At 41.1% G+C, this 19,011-nt stretch overlaps 1 protein-coding gene across 4 annotated transcripts in view; it reads right to left on the bottom strand.

Moving 5' to 3' along the window:
• Positions 1-3,847: 3,847 nt before the first annotated feature.
• LOC124718901 overlaps positions 3,848-19,011 on the bottom strand; it is a 191,533-nt gene continuing 176,369 nt past the window's right edge. For 2 of the 4 annotated variants that reach the window (XM_047244548.1, XM_047244547.1), the window contains exons 4-6: positions 17,316-17,683; positions 4,346-4,594; positions 3,848-4,048 (exon numbers count right to left, since the gene is read on the bottom strand). In XM_047244548.1, coding sequence (XP_047100504.1) covers positions 3,901-4,048; positions 4,346-4,594; positions 17,316-17,683 — 765 coding nt within the window. In that variant the 3' untranslated portion in view covers positions 3,848-3,900. The remainder of the gene's footprint in view (positions 4,049-4,345; positions 4,595-17,315; positions 17,684-19,011) is intronic. The other 2 variants (XM_047244549.1, XR_007005935.1) reach the window with 2 other exon arrangements.

Below are 19,011 nucleotides of genomic sequence, written 5' to 3' on the forward strand. Positions count from 1 at the left end.
GAAATATACACTCCTGGAAATTGAAATAAGAACACCGTGAATTCATTGTCCCAGGAAGGGGAAACTTTATTGACACATTCCTGGGGTCAGATACATGATCACACTGACAGAACCACAGGCACATAGACACAGGCAACAGAGCATGCACAATGTCGGCACTAGTACAGTGTATATCCACCTTTCGCAGCAATGCAGGCTGCTATTCTCCCATGGAGACGATCGTAGAGATGCTGGATGTAGTCCTGTGGAACGGCTTGCCATGCCATTTCCACCTGGCGCCTCAGTTGGACCAGCGTTCGTGCTGGACGTGCAGACCGCGTGAGACGACGCTTCATCCAGTCCCAAACATGCTCAATGGGGGACAGATCCGGAGATCTTGCTGGCCAGGGTAGTTGACTTACACCTTCTAGAGCACGTTGGGTGGCACGGGATACATGTGGACGTGCATTGTCCTGTTGGAACAGCAAGTTCCCTTGCCGGTCTAGGAATGGTAGAACGATGGGTTCGATGACGGTTTGGATGTACCGTGCACTATTCAGTGTCCCCTCGACGATCACCAGTGGTGTACGGCCAGTGTAGGAGATCGCTCCCCACACCATGATGCCGGGTGTTGGCCCTGTGTGCCTCAGTCGTATGCAGTCCTGATTGTGGCGCTCACCTGCACGGCGCCAAACACGCATACGACCATCATTGGCACCAAGGCAGAAGCGACTCTCATCGCTCAAGACGACACGTCTCCATTCGTCCCTCCATTCACGCCTGTCGCGACACCACTGGAGGCGGGCTGCACGATGTTGGGGCGTGAGCGGAAGACGGCCTAACGGTGTGCGGGACCGTAGCCCAGCTTCATGGAGACGGTTGCGAATGGTCCTCGCCGATACCCCAGGAGCAACAGTGTCCCTAATTTGCTGGGAAGTGGCGGTGCGGTCCCCTATGGCACTGCGTAGGATCGTACGGTCTTGGCGTGCATCCGTGCGTCGCTGCGGTCCGGTCCCAGGTCGACGGGCACGTGCACCTTCCGCCGACCACTGGCGACAACATCGATGTACTGTGGAGACCTCACGCCCCACGTGTTGAGCAATTCGGCGGTACGTCCACGCGGCCTCCCGCATGCCCACTATATGCCCTCGCTCAAAGTCCGTCAACTGCACATACGGTTCACGTCCACGCTGTCGCGGCATGCTACCAGTGTTAAAGACTGCGATGGAGCTCCGTATGCCACGGCAAACTGGCTGACACTGACGGCGGCGGTGCACAAATGCTGCGCAGCTAGCGCCATTCGACGGCCAACACCGCGGTTCCTGGTGTGTCCGCTGTGCCGTGCGTGTGATCATTGCTTGTACAGCCCTCTCGCAATGTCCGGAGCAAGTATGGTAGGTCTGACACACCAGTGTCAATGTGTTCTTTTTTCCATTTCCAGGAGTGTAGAAATGGAGGAAGTTCTGTTGTGGTCTGTGTTCACAACTTGTGTTGCAAAAAACATTCAGACCAACCGCAGGAAACAGAGAAAGCGGTCAAAATGGTGTAGACAGTGGCTACTAAAGCAAAAGCAGTTTTCTCACGAACATTTACTGCAAGAGTTGCAGGGCGAACCTTATTCCTGGCACATTGACACTCCAATTTCATCTTCAACTGTACTCCTGCTTGGTCTTGGCGTTTCTTGATCACTAAGAAAGCCAAGCAGATCAAAATACCATAACGTTGGCTGGTATACTTGATCTACTCCTACACCAGATCTTCTAGATTTCTGAACTTTGGATAACTCTTTTCAGTAAACAGTTCGCAACAATCATTTTTTTATTACCGTTTCTCTGCTTGCCGAGGCGCCAACTGCCCGCAATGTTTCAATTAGAGCATTTTATGCTTTTTGTCTCGGTCACTATATTCCTTACTTTTTAAACTTCCACAAACATGGCTGGTTTCTATACATTTCAATGAATTCACTTACAAACTCTCGAGAACACTGACAAGTATCAGCCATTTTAATGCCCTGTGCGCACAAATACAAACACTGGACTGAGCAAACAGCTGTTTCATGCCAGATTTGCGGCAATCTCCTGTCCACACGCTCCAACTTGTCTGCGCAGATGTGATTTGAACCCACAGATTTGAGAGGTTTCGCTCAAACCTCCAACTCCAACTTCCAGGTTTGCATACACCTCAGCTTGGTGCATATCTTGTGTCCACACGCAACGATATGTCTGCGCAAGATGTGATGTGCGCAGACATATCGTTGCGTGTGGACGGGCCTTTACAGTGCGTTTAAAATTAGTTGCGACTTTGGCATTTGGCTCAGCGGCAGGGACATGACACCGTTGCCCAGGTAACACCAATGGCGAGCAGGCTTTCCGTACCACACCGCCAACAGTTCGGTTGGTAAAGCTCCCCTGTTGCCACGCTGTTGGTAAACAGTTCGATGTGGTGTCGCGCATCAGAAGTATCAATGTTCATTAGCTTTTATTGTCAAGTGGTATTTTCTGACGTTGAAGTGTTGTACAGTGGTCAGGTACTGTGAACGAGTGTTTCGTGTTGGCGTGCATTAACAGTAACACCACAGTACGTCTGGAAACGCAAGATTCACAATAAAAGTGGACGTACAGGAACACATTTACTGACTGTGAAAATAATGTTCTACAATACTGGATATTCCGCCATACCACTCTTGTGATGGATAAAGCTACAACGATGAAGTGGATGAAAGCGGATAGTTGGTTCTAGGTTCAAAGAAATGTTCCACTGGATAAAGTTGAACGAAGCACATATAAGGCGAAGTTAATGGAACTTGAAATGCTGTACAAGCCAAAAACCCCACGGTACCAGGTCGACAAACCAGCAGACACTAAAGTACATAGTTTAATCAGCCTCTGTCGGTAGTGTGAATGATGCGTGAATGTGGTCTAAAGTAAATATGTGGAGCACTGTTCTACTGATAAATACTGTACGAACTAGTGTCAGAAATTTTTCAGACAGTGCGAATGCAGACGATGGGTAATTTTGTATCTTAATGTATTAAGCATGTTTATGGTAAAAGTAAAGCTAATTCGAGTGCAAATGAAAATAGTTAATAATGAGAAGCATAAACAAAATATCAGAATGTTAATTATTTATTTCGGGAAAAAGTATAGTTCGAAAGGGTGTTGTTTGTCGATTGCTTAGTGGTGAAAAACGTGGACTAACGCAGGAGAATAATGTTTTTATATTGGTCTCAAAGAAAACTGCCCAATTGGAACATATGATTCTTCGCGCGTCTTTTCTCTCAGAGATAAAGAATGCTTACAGCAGTCTGACTAGTCGGAGCCCATCATTTCGATGGTACGATAGTGTGTAGTATGAGCTCTGAAGGAAGTTACAATTTGCCGGTTTTAGTTGTGCTACGTGCTTCAAAAGTGTTTCGAAGTGAAGGCATATTTATTCTGGTGTGTTTTTAGAAAGTACAGATTTTTTAAGTAATTTTGTGTACGAGAAAAGACAGTAATTCCGCGTGGCATATTGAGCAGATCGGTGACTAACAACTTGAGTGCGTCAAACACTGATAAACTTGAAATACATTACCCTAAACTTACTAACTCGAATGAAAGGGTTAGTGTATGACCGTGTTAAGATTAGCACGGGCTTGGCAATGAAAGTGTACATTATCAAGGTTCAGAACATACCAAAGTTTTGCCAATATTTCCAATTTTTTTTCAAAATTAAGACCTTTTCCCTATTCTTGGAATAGTTACATTGTATGCAGCCAGGTGCGAGTTGCAATACTGTATGTTTCTGCTCGGCTTTCCTACCGGCAATCTGCTGCAAAGAGTTCACAGGTACGTGCAGGTAATGGACGAAAGGAATCATGCCACAGAGGTCAAATTCACAAATTTAATGAAAAGTCCATCCTTTTATCAGACTGTTATGTTACTATGAAATACAGTGTAGAGAAAATGATCCATACAAAAAGAAATGCCGACGTTCACTGCAGCAGAATGCTGCAATTCTTCCTCCAGTGCCTGCCTGAATGTCTGTTACCTCTCTTCTCCTCCGTGTCTTTTGCTTTGATTTAGCTTCCCTGTATCAAAGAAAGAAGAAGGTATTTATTTATCTGGAAAAAGACATGCAAGCTAAACAGTAAGGTAATTATCCATAATGGGGCAAATAACTATATACGAACGAATAAACGTTCATTCATCTTTTGCTGTTGTTTAAAATAACTTATAATCTAGGGTACAAGACAAGTCACATAGCAAGAAACTTCAGATTACATAACTTAATATTCAGTGGAAACTTTCCAGTAATACCTGTTTCCTATCTTGTAAACTACACTAATATGTATCACAGAGAAATAAAAATTTGCATTATTTTCTACCTCTGACCTGTAATGCCACTCTCTTGCATGTATCCTATATCGTGTACAAAAGTCAGCAACAATTTGGCAAACTCTCTCGAAAACTTTACGTGGCCTTTGACCGACACTGACAAGTCTTTGCACTTTATCCGAGTTAAATGTAACATTCTTAAATTTACACTATATATTTCTTCAAGCATTGCGTAGCACTTTTCTCTTAAACTGCTTATTTGGTCATATGTTATGTAGATCGTTTCAGTCCCGTGGATACTGCAACAGAACATATTATGCTTACATCAATAAAGAGATAAGTTAAAAACAAAATGGAACAATGTAATTTAGGTCTGGGACAACAGTCTTTTGACAGATGGTGCCCCACTTAAGCCATATTATTCTTTTAATCACAACAAATACTGCTGCACTTAGGTTCCTCCATCATCCACTTTCCACCTTCTGACCTTTCTCCTTCCTCTGGCCCTACAATCTCACTCCCCAGCTGCTGATACTCCTCCCAGTGCCTAGTAGACTATCATCGCACAAACTAACCCACACCTCACAAATGTGACCAGTCTTCAGATGACATTTCAGTATCCACATTTACTCATTTATTCTTTCTAGCACTTTTTAATTCTACGCATTAATTGTCAAATTTCTAAGGGTGCCCCACAAGGCTCCACATTAGCACCACGCCTACCTCTGTTCCATATTAATGTTATACAGGACGTTACAAAAAGGTACGGCCAAACTTTCAGGAAACATTCATCACACACAAAGAAAGAAAATATGTTATGTGGACATGTGTCTGGAAACGCTTACTTTCCATGTTAGAGCTCATTTTATTACTTCTCTTCAAATCACATTAATCATGGAATGGAAATACACAGCAACAGAACGTACCAGCGTGACTTCAAACACTTTGTTACAGGAAATGTTCAAAATCTCCTCCGTTAGCGAGGATACATGCATCCACCCTCTGTCGCATGGAATCCCTGATGCGCTGATGCAGCCCTGGAGAATGGCATATTGTATCACAGCCGTCCACAATACGAGCACGAAGAGTCTCTACATTTGTTACCGGGGTTGCGTAGACGAGAGCTTTCAAATGCCCCCATAAATGAAAGTCAAGAGCGTTGAGGTCAGGAGAGCGTGGAGGCCACAGAATTGGTCCGCCTCTACCAATCCATCGGTCACCGAATCTGTTGTTGAGAAGCGTACGAACTCTTCGACTGAAATGTGCAGGAGCTCCATCGTGCACGAACCACATGTTGTGTTGTACTTGTAAAGACACATGTTCTAGCAGCACAGGTAGAGTATCCCGTATGAAATCGTGATAACGTGCTCCGTTGAGCGTAGGTGGAAGAACATCAAGACATCACCAACAATGCCTGCCCAAACGTTCACAGAAAATCTGTGTTGACGACGTGATTGCACAATTGCGTGCGGATTCTCGTCAGCCCACACATGTTGATTGTGAAAATTTACAATTTGATCACGTTGGAATGAAGCCTCATCCGTAAAGAGAACATTTGCACTGAAATGAAGATTGACACATTGTCGGATGAACCATTCGCAGAAATGTACCTGTGGAGGCCAATCAGCTGCTGATAGTGCCTGCACACTCTGTACACGGTACGTAAACAACTGGTTCTCCCGTAGCACTCTCCATACAGTGACGTGGTCAACATTACCTTGTACAGCAGTAACTTCTCTGACACTGACATTAGGGTTATCGTCAACTGCACGAAGAATTGCCTCGTCCATTGCTGGTGTCCTCGTCGTTCTAGGTCTTCCCCAGTCGCGAGTCATAGGCTGGAATGTTCCGTGCTCCCTAAGACGCCGATCAATTGCTTCGAACGTCTTCCTGTCGGGACACCTTCGATCTGGAAATCTGTCTCGACACAAACGTACTGCGCCACGGCTATTGCCCCGTGCTAATCCGTACATCAAATGGGCATCTGCCAACTCTGCATTTGTAAACATTGCACTGACTGCAAAACCACATTCGTGATGAGCACTAACCTGTCGATGCTACGTACTGATGTGCTTGATGCTAGTACTGTAGAGCAATGAGTCGCATGTCAACACAAGCACCGAAGTCAACATTACCTTCCTTCAATTGGGCCAACTGGCGGTGAATCGAGGAAGTACAGTACATACTGACGAAACTAAAATGGGCTCTAACATGGAAATTAAGCGTTTCCGGGCACATGTCCACATAACATCTTTCCTTTATTTGTATGTGAGGAATGTTTCCTGAAAGTTTGGCCGTACCTTTTTGTAACACCCTGTATAAACAATGGAAACTCCAGATTGGAATATCAACAATGTAGAAGAAGATAGGTGGCTACTTACTGTAACTAAGACACGTCAACTTGCAGACAGGCACTATCAAAAGAGAGTTCCATACAGCTTTCGGCCACAGTCTTCATCAGAAAAAGAGACACACACACAAGACAGCACACCTCACGCACAAATGACCGCCAACTCCAGCACCTAGGGCCAGATGCTGGAGTCAGCCGTCGTGTGTGCGTGCCACGTGCTTCCTTGTACGTACGAATGGTGTGTGTTTGTCTTTCGCTGATGATGGCTGCGACCAAATGCTTTATACGAGTGTCTCAATTGTGCCAGTCTGCAACTTGACGTGTCTTCTTTAGAGTAAGTAGCAGTCTGTCTTTTCCTACACTGTTGAATATTATGCAAGATGGTCGAGAACAGCAGACTGACAACACCACAAGCAATCTGGCAAAGCTGTGTTGTTGCAGTCATGCAGACCGATGTGTTCGCCCCTTCCAGATACTCTGTCCGAGTTTCAGCTCCGGACAGCTATCACGTGAATTTTGACAGTACCGTCAGCAATGTTGTGTTTTTGTTCTGAGTTACAAAATTGGAACAGCGGAATTTAGAGCAACGTTATACCGTCAAGTTTTGTGTTAATCTTGCAGAACCCGTGAGTGTTACACGTGAAAAGTTGAAACAGATCTATTGGGGATATTCCTCAACAAGAGCACAAGTTTTTCGCTGGCACAAAACATTTTTGGAAGGCCGAGATGCAGTGAAGGTGAACCTTGCTCAGGGAGACCTTCAACTGGAAAAACTGATCAAAATGTCGAAAGTGTGCATGCTCTTGTGAGATCAGACTGATGTTTACTGATAAGGGTAATGGATGACCTATTAAACACTTTCCCTTTCGCCGTATGTCAAATTTTGACCGATGTTTTGGACACGCGAATGGTTTGTGTCAAACAGAAGATATTTTGTTGAGTTCCAGGGTAAGAAGAGCAGATGGCGACTACGAAAAAATGGGCTTCCTCAGGGCAATGTTCTTGGCCGCATGTTATTCAATATTTATACAAATGACCAGCCTATTAGTCCCCAGTCAAGATCTTTCATTTATGTTGATGATAGGGCATTAGCAGTTCAGTCAGGATATTGAGGAAATACTAGCTGAGAACCTGGAAAGTCTCACCAACTACTACAATAAAAATCAGGTGAAACCCAATCCAAGTAGGACCCAGACTTGCCTATTCCATCTTAACAACAGAGAGGCGAAAAGCGAGAACTGAATGTTTGGTGGAACGACATAAGATTAACCTACTGCCCTTTCCCAGTGTACTTGGGAGTTACTCTTCATAGGACACTGTCATTCAAGCAGCACTTTGAGAAGAGCAGGGCAAAAGTCCGATCACGGAATAACTTACTCGGCAAGCTAACGGCATCAAAATGGGGAGCTAATCCAAAACTTTTACGCACACCGCAATCGCACACTGTTACTCTGCTGCTGAGTTTGCAAGTCCTGTCTGGGAGCGGTCATGCCACACAAACAACCTGGACACTGTCCTGAACCACATGTGTAGACATATTACTGGATGTCTTAAGCCAACAAGAGTGGAACACCTGTACTCCTTATCAGGAATTGTTCCACCAAATGTCTGACGTTCAATGCAAAGCAGAATTGAACGAACAAAACAGGTTCGAGATCAACGTCATCTGCTATGTGGGTATCGAATGGTACCAAAACGCCTTAAGTCAAGTAGCTCTCTCCGCTCACCCAAACCACTCACAGATCCACCAAAAACTTCTAGAAAAAGACTGTGGCACGAACAACAAGAATCTGCCCACAGTTCTGAGGAAGTGCTGCCACCAGGTGCGGAACTCGATTGGGAGAGATGGAAAACCCCAAACAGGCTGCGTTCGGGAATGGGCAGATGTAACAAAAATCTGCACAAGTGGGGAATTAGTGAAAGTGCTTTGTGTCCGTGTGGGAACATCCAGACCACAAACCACCTGCTTAAATGTCCGCTAGTAAACTAGCCGAGAGCGTGCACGGCCCGAGACCTGACGGCGTGCAGCGAAATAGCGAGGGCATACGGGGACTTCTGGAAGAATGAGATATGAAGCAAAGACTCCATAATACTTTATTATTTCCAAGTATTTTATTTTATAAATTAGCATTGTAATATTGTAAATTCTCTAGAGGACAAATTACTCTATAATGTGTGAATTTATTGTAAATTGTTTGTAGTACGCATATGAAATATATATACTTCAGATATTCAGATGATACCATAATGATGGCAGAATGCGAGGAAAAGATCCTCTTTCTGAAGGTGGAAGAAAAAGTGCAAAAACTGGTCTCATGCTGAATGTCAAGAAAATGAAAATTATGGAAACTACACTTATCACTTCATGACACGGAGAAGGAGAAACAGTGCAGGTAGTTTCTACATTCATCTACCTCAACTCCCAGATTTATGCTGATGGCAACTGCAGTCACAAAATTGAGAGGTGCTTGTTACTTGACAGAAAGACTATATCCAACACTAGCAATTTTTTGAGGAGTAGAAACTAACTTCATGGAAAAATCATTTCTTTATGTCCAATTTTTATGTTATTTTCAGACAGAGTATTTTTCATGCCAGTTATCTCTTATTTCAATACTACAATACCCACCACTTTTATTTGAATTACTGGACAGAGAAAGAAACATTTACATTAAACCAATGAAATTGCTAAGTAATAAAAAGAAAGAAAGAAAAAGAAAACCTGGCGCATAGAACTCCTGCATCCAGGATTACATGCAAACTTAATTATCATCTCTAGAATCTCAACAATTTTCGATACAGATACTGGCAAGATATCAGTCTCAGGAATTCCCAGACTGTACCAAAATCTCTACAGTAGATCCTCAGATTAGTCTGGAGATACAAAAAGAAGTGAAGAGTTTATGTACATAGATACAAAAGAGTTAATAAAATATTTTTTATTTACATGCTAAAACATGATTATAACTTACATTTTATATTTGCGTGCAGTAATGTTCATCTATTATGCGTCTGATGGATGATGAATGCAGTTTATGTTGCAATGGCAAAAAGATATTTATTACCTGTTATAGTTACAAGCCCTAAGAAGAATGGGAAAGGAAAAAGAATTAATTAAAATTATTAAAGTAAGGAAGCTACAATATTTAGGCCATGTTATTAGGGGAGTAAATTACAAAATATTGCAAATAATACTAGAAGGGAAAATTTGTGGGAAGAGAACGAGGGGTAGAAGACGGACATCCTGGATTGACAATTTAAAAAATTGGTACAACTGTTCAACGTCAGAACTCCTTAGATCAGCCAAATCAAGATCAGAAATTGCCATGATGACAGCCAACCTTCTTAGAGGAGACGGCACATGAAGAAGAAGATAGTTACAATCTAACTTTTTTTTACTTTACTTGTACTGTGAAACCTTCCTTCAAGCCAAATTTCACAATTCTACATCAAAGGGAAGTGCCCTATAGGTTTTGATGTGTGAGTACGCGAGTATCAAAATACGTGGCAAAATGGCAAAACTTTTTGATTGCACCGATTTAAGTTATTACATAGCCAAGGAACCGTAGACCTTAGTGACAAAAATTTGAAGCTAACACAAAACTGCTTCAGAGAAAAACAGGTCTTAACAGAGGACAGACAGATACAAAATTATAAAAAATATTTTTCGAGTGAAGTAACTACAAATTCACAATTTTTTTGCATTTTTTCCCTTACATGTAATGTGAAACTGTGTATCTTTGCAAATTTCACGATTCGAAGTCAACGAGAAGTACCCTATTGATTTTGACGAATGAGTTTCCGAGTATCAAACAGTATGACCTATCTTCTGACTGAATTGACTTAAAAGCTTAAAATTTTTATGTTGCCAAGAGACTGTAGACCTTAATGTGTGACATATATTTCAACTTGACACATTTACCCATTCCTGAGAAAAAGAGTTCTTGACAGTTGGACAGACAGACAGACGGACAAAAACGTTATCCTACAAAAGTTCTGTTTTTACAGATAGGGGCGTGGAACACAAAAAACAACCCTTCAGCGGTATTACGTGTAAAGTTTCTCATAAGACGCTATTTCACTAGTTCGAAGATCTCTTTGGAGAGAGTACACCACCGATCTGTCCAAAAGTCACTATACAGTGAAAATGGCCGCCCTGAATCTACAACGCTACACGGAAGCCACACTGTCTTCAGTGCAACGGTGATAGGTAGTGGGCCCTCTAGTTTCGCTTTCTGCAGAAATTTGACAGTGTCCACATTTCCTGCTGCAATTAGCTCTTCCAGTAAATTCTAAAGGGATTTGTATCCCTTCAGAATATCTACATCACTAAGGTCTGCCTTTCCAGATACACGTGACAGACTCTCTGCCATGTTCCCAGGATTACCGTGTTAGGGTTCATACGAAGCCCTAACGCAGAGAACACACGAGTGGCACACACCTGTAGCCATGAAGCAGTCGGCCTTCTCTAAATGTGCAATCTAAACTGAAGCGTACACTGACATTCTTGTAAATATTAATTGGCGCACCTCCGTGTCCATACTTGCATGGTGACCACAAAAAAAGTTCTGTCACCTCTACTTTGATTAGTATCTAAAAAGAATTCTGCCAAAAATGTAGCAATTTATTTTCGCCTAGCTTGTTAACGATCTGTAACTTTCAGAGAAATATCACAAATGGCGAATTTGAGTAAAACCTACACATTATCTCTTGTTGCCGTGTTAAACTTTGCTTCTTTTGCCAAAACGCAGTGGAGTTTACACAGTCTCACCTCACTAACACGTTGTGCAGGTGCAGAATTGGTGGTTTATTAAGTGAGGAACTGAGGGGAAAGTAAGGTAAACAGCTTATGATAAAGCACATCCTCGGTCCAAAAATAAACGTATAATGTCTTCACTTACGCTGTTCTAAAGCCCGTAGCATTTCTCACTTCACCAGCTATCGATGGCCCTTAAAAGTTATACTCTTTCTTCTGTAGTTAGTCAAATAACACAGTACATAATGAAGTTACACATAATAACCGTACGGCAAAATTATCTCCTCCTTCAATTTGCCAAAATCTAATTTCAGCATCTCAAACCATTTATGAAATATGGGGAATTTTGTGGATATTTTACTGGCTTTACCAATGGCACGTGCGACTGCAAATCATTGTGCTAAATCGGATCAATTTTCTCGAGACTGATGACTGACTGAGACCTCCACCCGAATCTAAAGAAAATTTCAATATGTTAACTAAATTTCATATGCAGCAAAATATTATGTAATAATCACGAAATGCAAAATCGTAGCGACCCCTATTTTTCGTTGCAAGCTTTTTCGCATTTCACAAAGTGCCTTATTTGTGTGCAAATATCACAATAACTGTGACCATCAACAAAACGGGGGCACGTCATCGTCGAGCTAACATATAAAGCTGTAAGTAATGCAAAAGCAGAATTTCTTTACCAAATAGTTTCTGTAAAATAGTTCACGGAAGAAGGCACGGCACGTGTCTCGATTCTGTCATCACTGGGCAGCCAGAAGGGAGTAAACACCGTCGGTCTCCCCTTCTGAACAAACAAATGAACTCACCCAGTGCTTTGGATGAAAATTGATCACTACGCATCGGCCACCTTATCCTGTGCATTCTCTGTCACATCTGTTAGACGGTGACAACTGTACTGAAGTTACGAAAATCTGAACAGTCTTCCTAATTCATGTTGCACAGTGTGTCATTCCCACCATGTCTTCTATAGTAAGTTTTTATCCACCGACGATAACTACGTATTTTTCTTCAACTGCTTGTATCGTCAAGTATTCTTAATGGAGCACTGCATATCATTTATTCATCCTCTTCACTTGTCATAAAGTAGCTACCAATACAAAAACACAATGTGAAATTTTTCTGCCGGTTCAGAATAGCAGACAATGTGACTACACGTGTAGAAATGTTTGTTGCTAGTGTAGACAGGGATACAAACGGTGAACATCATTGCAAACGTGTTGAAGACTTGGTGAAACTATGTTGCAAACAGAGATATGTTTATAAACACAGAGTAAATGCAGCTTAAGATAACAGACATTAGGCTGCATACAGACAAGTCATTTTTCCTCAGTTCAACAAATGACCAGAACAATTAGGAGAGAAAGTCACCAATACTGGCATAACGTATCCTCTGCCACACGCAATATGGTAGTCAGTGGAGTATCTACGTGTAGACGTAGAAGAAAACCTATTTTTATAAGATTAAGTTAAACAATGTGTAGCTGTATTTCTCAGTTCGTTTCATTATTTTTTGGTTAGGTAGATATAGATCACTCAGTCGTGTGTGAAACCGTAAGATGAATTGGAAGAAATAATTTTGTTCCACTTAACGTTGAATGCTATCTCCGAGATCATAAGAGACATAAAGGTACCTTTCCATTTGTTATCCTATGCCCCATAACAAATCATAATGTCAAAACTACTATTATGACACATTTATTTTCTCTGTTGTAGGTTGACAACGAGTGATTTCTTTTTTTAGTTATACTATCAGCAACTTACGAGTGTGGGCTCCTGTATTACTAGCGCAATAGTGCTCACCATGATCTGACTGAGCCTTCTTTGATTGTGTGCTAATGATTACCTGGAAATTTGATGGAATGCCTCATGTTTCATTAAATGAAACAACAAGTTTACTGTTACCAATCACCGTTTTATTTATTTCCACGACGCGTTTCGAAGGTTTAAACCTCCATCATCGGGTGGATTTACATTAGTTAGTATGACATTTGTGTGTGTGTTGTGTTACGATTTTTTGGAGGAACTTGTGGCACTGCCTAGTGGAGAAACAAGACACTATTTCAGAATAAGGTTTAGGATTACTTTTGACAAAAAATTAAACTGATATCTAATGGTAAACATAAAATAAATAAACTAGAGTACCTCCAGTGGTCACAGGTTCCTTTTGCTGTCGTAACACATCACATGTATACTGCCACATTTGTAAACCAATATGGCATCCGGAATCAGCTGGGTGCAAGGTTCGTATAGCAGAAGAGAAGACATAATCGCAAAGTGCAAAGAATATACACTGTAACAACATTATTACAGAATAATTGTTTAAAGCATTTGGAGGTGTTTGTTTTGAGGTGTCGAATGTATGTGTGTGTACTGCAGGTGGTATATAAATCCAATTTTGACAAGTTAAAACAGCTAAACATTCGTACTCGTTTGTACAACAGCTAAACATTCGTACTCGTTTGTACAATCAGGTGAAATGTTAAAATGGCTTAAATTTCATACTTGTTAATAACAGTTAGGTGAAATGTTACAGACTTGAATTACAATGATCATATTGGCTACAGCAGTAAAATCATACATAGATGACACTCTTTGATTGGTATTAATAAACAGATGTGAGGGACTGGAGGCAGAAGGAGAGGAAGAGAGGGAGAAAGTATGTGTGTGTGTGTGTGTGTGTGTGTGTGTGTGTGTGTGTGTGTGAGAGAGAGAGAGAGAGAGAGAGAGAGAGGAAGGAAGGAAGGAAAGAGTGATTGTATGAGAGAAAACATTTTCATGGCAAGGGTTCTTAAGATTACATGTTACATATGTTAGCTGTCTAAAGGTTGGGGTAATACATTGGTTAATGCTATAAAATATGCAGACAGATATACATTTGTGCCAGTAGTTGATGTACATACAGTTTTAAGCTGACAAGGGGTACAGCTGTTGGTGTGATGAATTATCTGTGAATGAGGTCAATTTCTTGAGCTCTTGGCAGCTGTCAATATTTATGGTAAATATTAGGATGTGTGTGTGTGTGTGTGTGTGTGTGTGTGTGTGTGTGCGCGCGCGTGTGCATTTTTAAGAGTGTAGGCAGTTGCTGAAAACAGAGATGATACTATTGTAAATATTGTCATTTTTGTCATTTAAGATGGATTCTGGTTGTTTCATTTGGTGTTTGTATATTTGGAGTGTTTCAAGGATGTCTAGTTTTTTGCCTTTTGGTTTGATGCGTAGGATGTCAATATTTGTGTTGTTAACATGGTGTTTTGTTTCATGCAGGTGGGTAGCTATTGCTGATGTGTGGTATTTTTTGTTTTTTAGTGCTGCCATGTGTTCCTTGAATCTAATCTCAAATGACCTGCCTGTCTGGCCTATGTAGAAGCAGTCACAGTTCAAACATTCAATTTTGTACACACCTGTGTGATGAAGTGGGTTTCGTGTGCCAATGTTGTGGGGTAAGTTCTGTCCAATCTTTTTGTCTGTTGTAAAGGATATGCTTATGCCTTTTCGTTTGAAGACATTGGCAATCTAGTATGAAATGTTACTTAGAAAGGGGATTGTATGGAAGATGTTATTTTCTTTTTGTTTTTTGTGTTGGTATTGCTTTGCCATTATTGAGTGTTTTAGGGTGTCTACTATGGAGCTGTTATAACCATTTTCAATAGCTGTTTGTTTTATTATTTCAATTTCTTGATCACATTTATCTTCAGAGAGTGGTAGTTGGATAGCTCTATTAATCATGTACCGGAATGCTGCCATTGTGTGTGCTGCGGGGTGAAAAACTGATTCAACTCACTGATGTCATCTTTAGTGCCTTTGATTAAAATGATGGTATCATCTACATATCTGTAGTAGTAGATGATATTTTTGAGGAGATGGTGATTGGAATTCAGGATTTTGTCTTCTAGGTTTCTGCTAGCAATCTGGAAAGATTTGAGCCCATTGCCAGACCATCTGTTTGTTTGTAGATTTTATTGTTAAATTTAAAATAGTTGTGTGAAAGTGTGAATTCAAGCAGGTCCATTAGTTCATTAATGTGAGTTGAAGGGATTTTTTTGTGTTTATGTAGGTTGGCATTGATTATCTGTAGTGTGGGATCTATTGGCACGGAGGAATAAAGGTTTTGTACGTCAAATGAGGCAAGTATGTCTCCATCAGGTACTTGTATGTTTTTGACATATTGTGTGAATTCTGTTGTGTTTTTAAGTGTTCTCTCATTATTGAATATGTATGCTTGTTTGAGAATTCTGAAGAGTATTTTATTGAGCTTGAACGCTGGGCTGTTCCTACAGCTCACTATAGGCCTGATGGCGGTCCCATTTTTGTGGATCTTTGGTTGTGATCTAAGGCAAGGTGCTTGTGGGCTCATTGTTACAATGTTTCTTGCTTCTTGGATGGTGAGTAGAAAGTTAATGTTGTTTGAAATGTGTTTACTCTCCTTTTGTATTCTGGCTGTTGGATTGTTATGTATTTCAGTTATGTTGCTGGTTTGGAAGAAGTCTAAAGTTTTTTCTCTGTATGTTGTTCTGTCCATTACAACAGTTGTGTTGCCCTTGTCAGCTTTTACAATTATTGCATTATTCATGTTTAATTTAGTCTTAATGGTACGTGTAAGGGCTTCTTCTCTTTTCTTGTATGCTGAGAATGGTTTTGCAATTTCCTTTTCAATGATTTCGTTAATTTTGTGGCAGGCTGATATTCTGTCAGTTTGCTTCTTAAAGGCGATGGTCGAGATCTGTGTGACACAAGTGATGAGCCTTTCTTGGTTCTTTTGGTCCAGCAGAGCTTGAAGATTGTGTTTTAAGCCTTTGCAGAGTAGTGCCTCTTCTTCTGCAGTGAATATTATGTTCGTGTCGTTGAGGAAAGGTGTGTAGAATGTGTGTTTCTTTTGGCTGTTTTGGTTCGGTTTGGGAGGTAATTGTTGCTTTATAAGATTGGCTAGTTTTTTCTTCTGTGTAACTTTAGTTTTCTGAACGATGAACTCTGTGTACTCTTTGACTTTTTTGGTTATGGAATCATATTCTAATCTATGAAGCAACTTTCCCAACTGTAATTCTGCATTATAAATCTGTGTGTTGAACATTTGTTTTTTAATATAAAGTTCTTTCGGTTCATTTTTCACCCAGAGTTTTCGTGCGATTTCCGGTGTTTTCTTCGCAGTTGTCGTGTTTGTTTTAATGCCAATCTTGACATAATTTGGAATGACGTTATTCTTGAGACAATTCCTATTGAAGTGTATGTGTTGTGTCGTCATTGCGACCTTTTCTGCACTGTTTTTGTACTCTAAAATAGCCTTGATTGCCTGACTGGGCAGATTAACTTTAAATGCGAACATTTTTAGGTTAGGCTTTACTGTGACTGTTACTGACGTTAAATGAAACAAGTTTGCTGTTGCCAGTCACTGTTTTATTTATTTCAACGACGCGTTTAGAAGGGGTGGATTTACATTAGTTAGTATGACATTTGTGTGTGTGTTGTGTTACGATTTAATTTTTTGTCATTAGTAATCCTAAACCTTATTCTGAAATAGTGTCTTGTTTCTCCACTAGGCAGTGCCACAAGTTCCTCCAAAAAATCATTTCCTGTTAACTCCTGAGGCATCCCACAGCCTCCAGCTGTCTCAGGTGAGCTCAAAATCATTCAGTGGTCCGTCAAATTTATCAGCTATTTCAATACACCAAGCGGCGAGAAATTTCAACTGCGAACAGATTAACAGTCTGGGAGCTAAGGGAATCTTCTGATCTAAAAGCCTGGAAGTGAAAGTTTTGAACTATTTACTGTGTATCAGGTTTCCATTATGGACTATTACTAGCTAGGAACAGTGTGCATGCACAAAAATTACATCCACCTTCTCCAGTATGCACTACGGAATTGTAAAATTTACAACCTGATTTTAACAGTTTACAAGGGAACTCACCTTCTCCAAAGTTCTTTGAGTACTGCCATCAATATAGTGAAGTCTAGAACAATTTTATCCCCCAGGCCCGGAGAGAGAAATCTTAGATGCAGTTCATTAAACCTTTCATCATGAAAGTGAGCAGCAAGGCCAAGTATCCACAACATATGTTCATTCGCAAACGTCAGCTCTTTTATGTTGCAATTTAATAAAATGTGCAACGTGAGGTGTACAGATTCAATAGTTTTCATTTGACCTCTGCATAACAACAGCGGTAGATGTACCAAGTTCTTTTGCTCAGAAAGTCTGCGAGGTTTTGTCCAAGACAACATTATTCCAGTGTACAAACATTGCCTTTCGTTTTCACCGCTGATAGCTTCGACCGAGATCTGTCAAAAAGAAAGAGAGGCAGGTGAATGATTTGACAATTCTTTGAAATGCAATGACTATGTGTATTGTATTAGCTCTGCAACACAATAGTGGAGAAAACGAAGTCACCCTACACAATTAAGTTACGGGTAGCACAAGAACATCTTCATACATACCTTCCCACAATTTAGTGTCCTTCACAATGAAAAGTTCTTGACATTGGACACCATACTATGTACTTACTGTGGTGTCACTGCCAGACACCACACTTTCTAGGTGGTAGCCTTTAAATCAGCCGCGGTCCGTTAGTATACGTCGGACCCGCGTGTCTCCACTGTCAGTAATTGCAGACCGAGCGCCACCACACGGCAGGTCTAGAGAGTCGTCCTGGCACTCGCCCCAGTTGTACAGCCGACGTTCATAGCAATGGTTCACTTACAACTACGCTCTCATTTGCCGAGACGATAGTTAGCATAGCCTTCAGCTACATTTGCTACGACCTAGCAAGGCGCCGTATTCAATTGATATTTATTATGTGAAGCATGTTTCATCAAGAGAGATGTTCTACAATTGTGGATTAAAGTTAAGTATTACATCGTCTACGTACTTTATTTGCAATTCTCAAGATATTGTCCTGTTCCAGACCTCACGCCAGTCAGCGTGTAATTAAACGCGTGCATTTCGGCCTCCTCTAGAAACACAGTGTTGGCTCTTCTGCCAACACTACACTTACAAACATAAGAAATCTAATTACCTATTTGAAAGTTCTATGAATCATAACTGTGATCTGTGATCATACTTTAGAACAAAGCTGTTAATTTACAATTATAATACACTCTCAGTGAGAAATATGGCAACATGTTGACCATTCATATTAATTTACAGCTAGCTCCAATGTTATTTAATCTTTATATGGGGCAGCAAACAGGATAAATATTTGTTGATACTCGGATACCTGTCCTGTGGGCTACATTCAGTGCCGAAGAGAGGGATCAGAATATTACTCACGTATAAGGGAGGCAATATGAGCACAACAAGAAATAGGTGCATCATCAAATATTTTAATGTATATGAATAGACAAAAAATTTACTCAAGCGGTGGTAGGGGAAAACACACACACACACACACACACACACACACACACACACACACACACACACACACACACACACACACTTTTACATGCTTTCAGAGCCATTGGCTCCTTCTTCTGGCAGAAGAGTTGAAGGGGAAGAAAGAGGGGTGAAGGAAAAGGCCTGGAAGGTAGAGTTCAGAAAAGTCAGACAAGAGTGTGGATCAAGGGAGACTCACCGGACAAGTGCAGGCTTGTGTGGGTGCACTCACTGT

Source organism: Schistocerca piceifrons, chromosome 10, assembly GCF_021461385.2.
Source record: "Schistocerca piceifrons isolate TAMUIC-IGC-003096 chromosome 10, iqSchPice1.1, whole genome shotgun sequence".
In the NCBI taxonomy this organism is placed as follows: Eukaryota; Metazoa; Arthropoda; class Insecta; order Orthoptera; family Acrididae; genus Schistocerca; species Schistocerca piceifrons.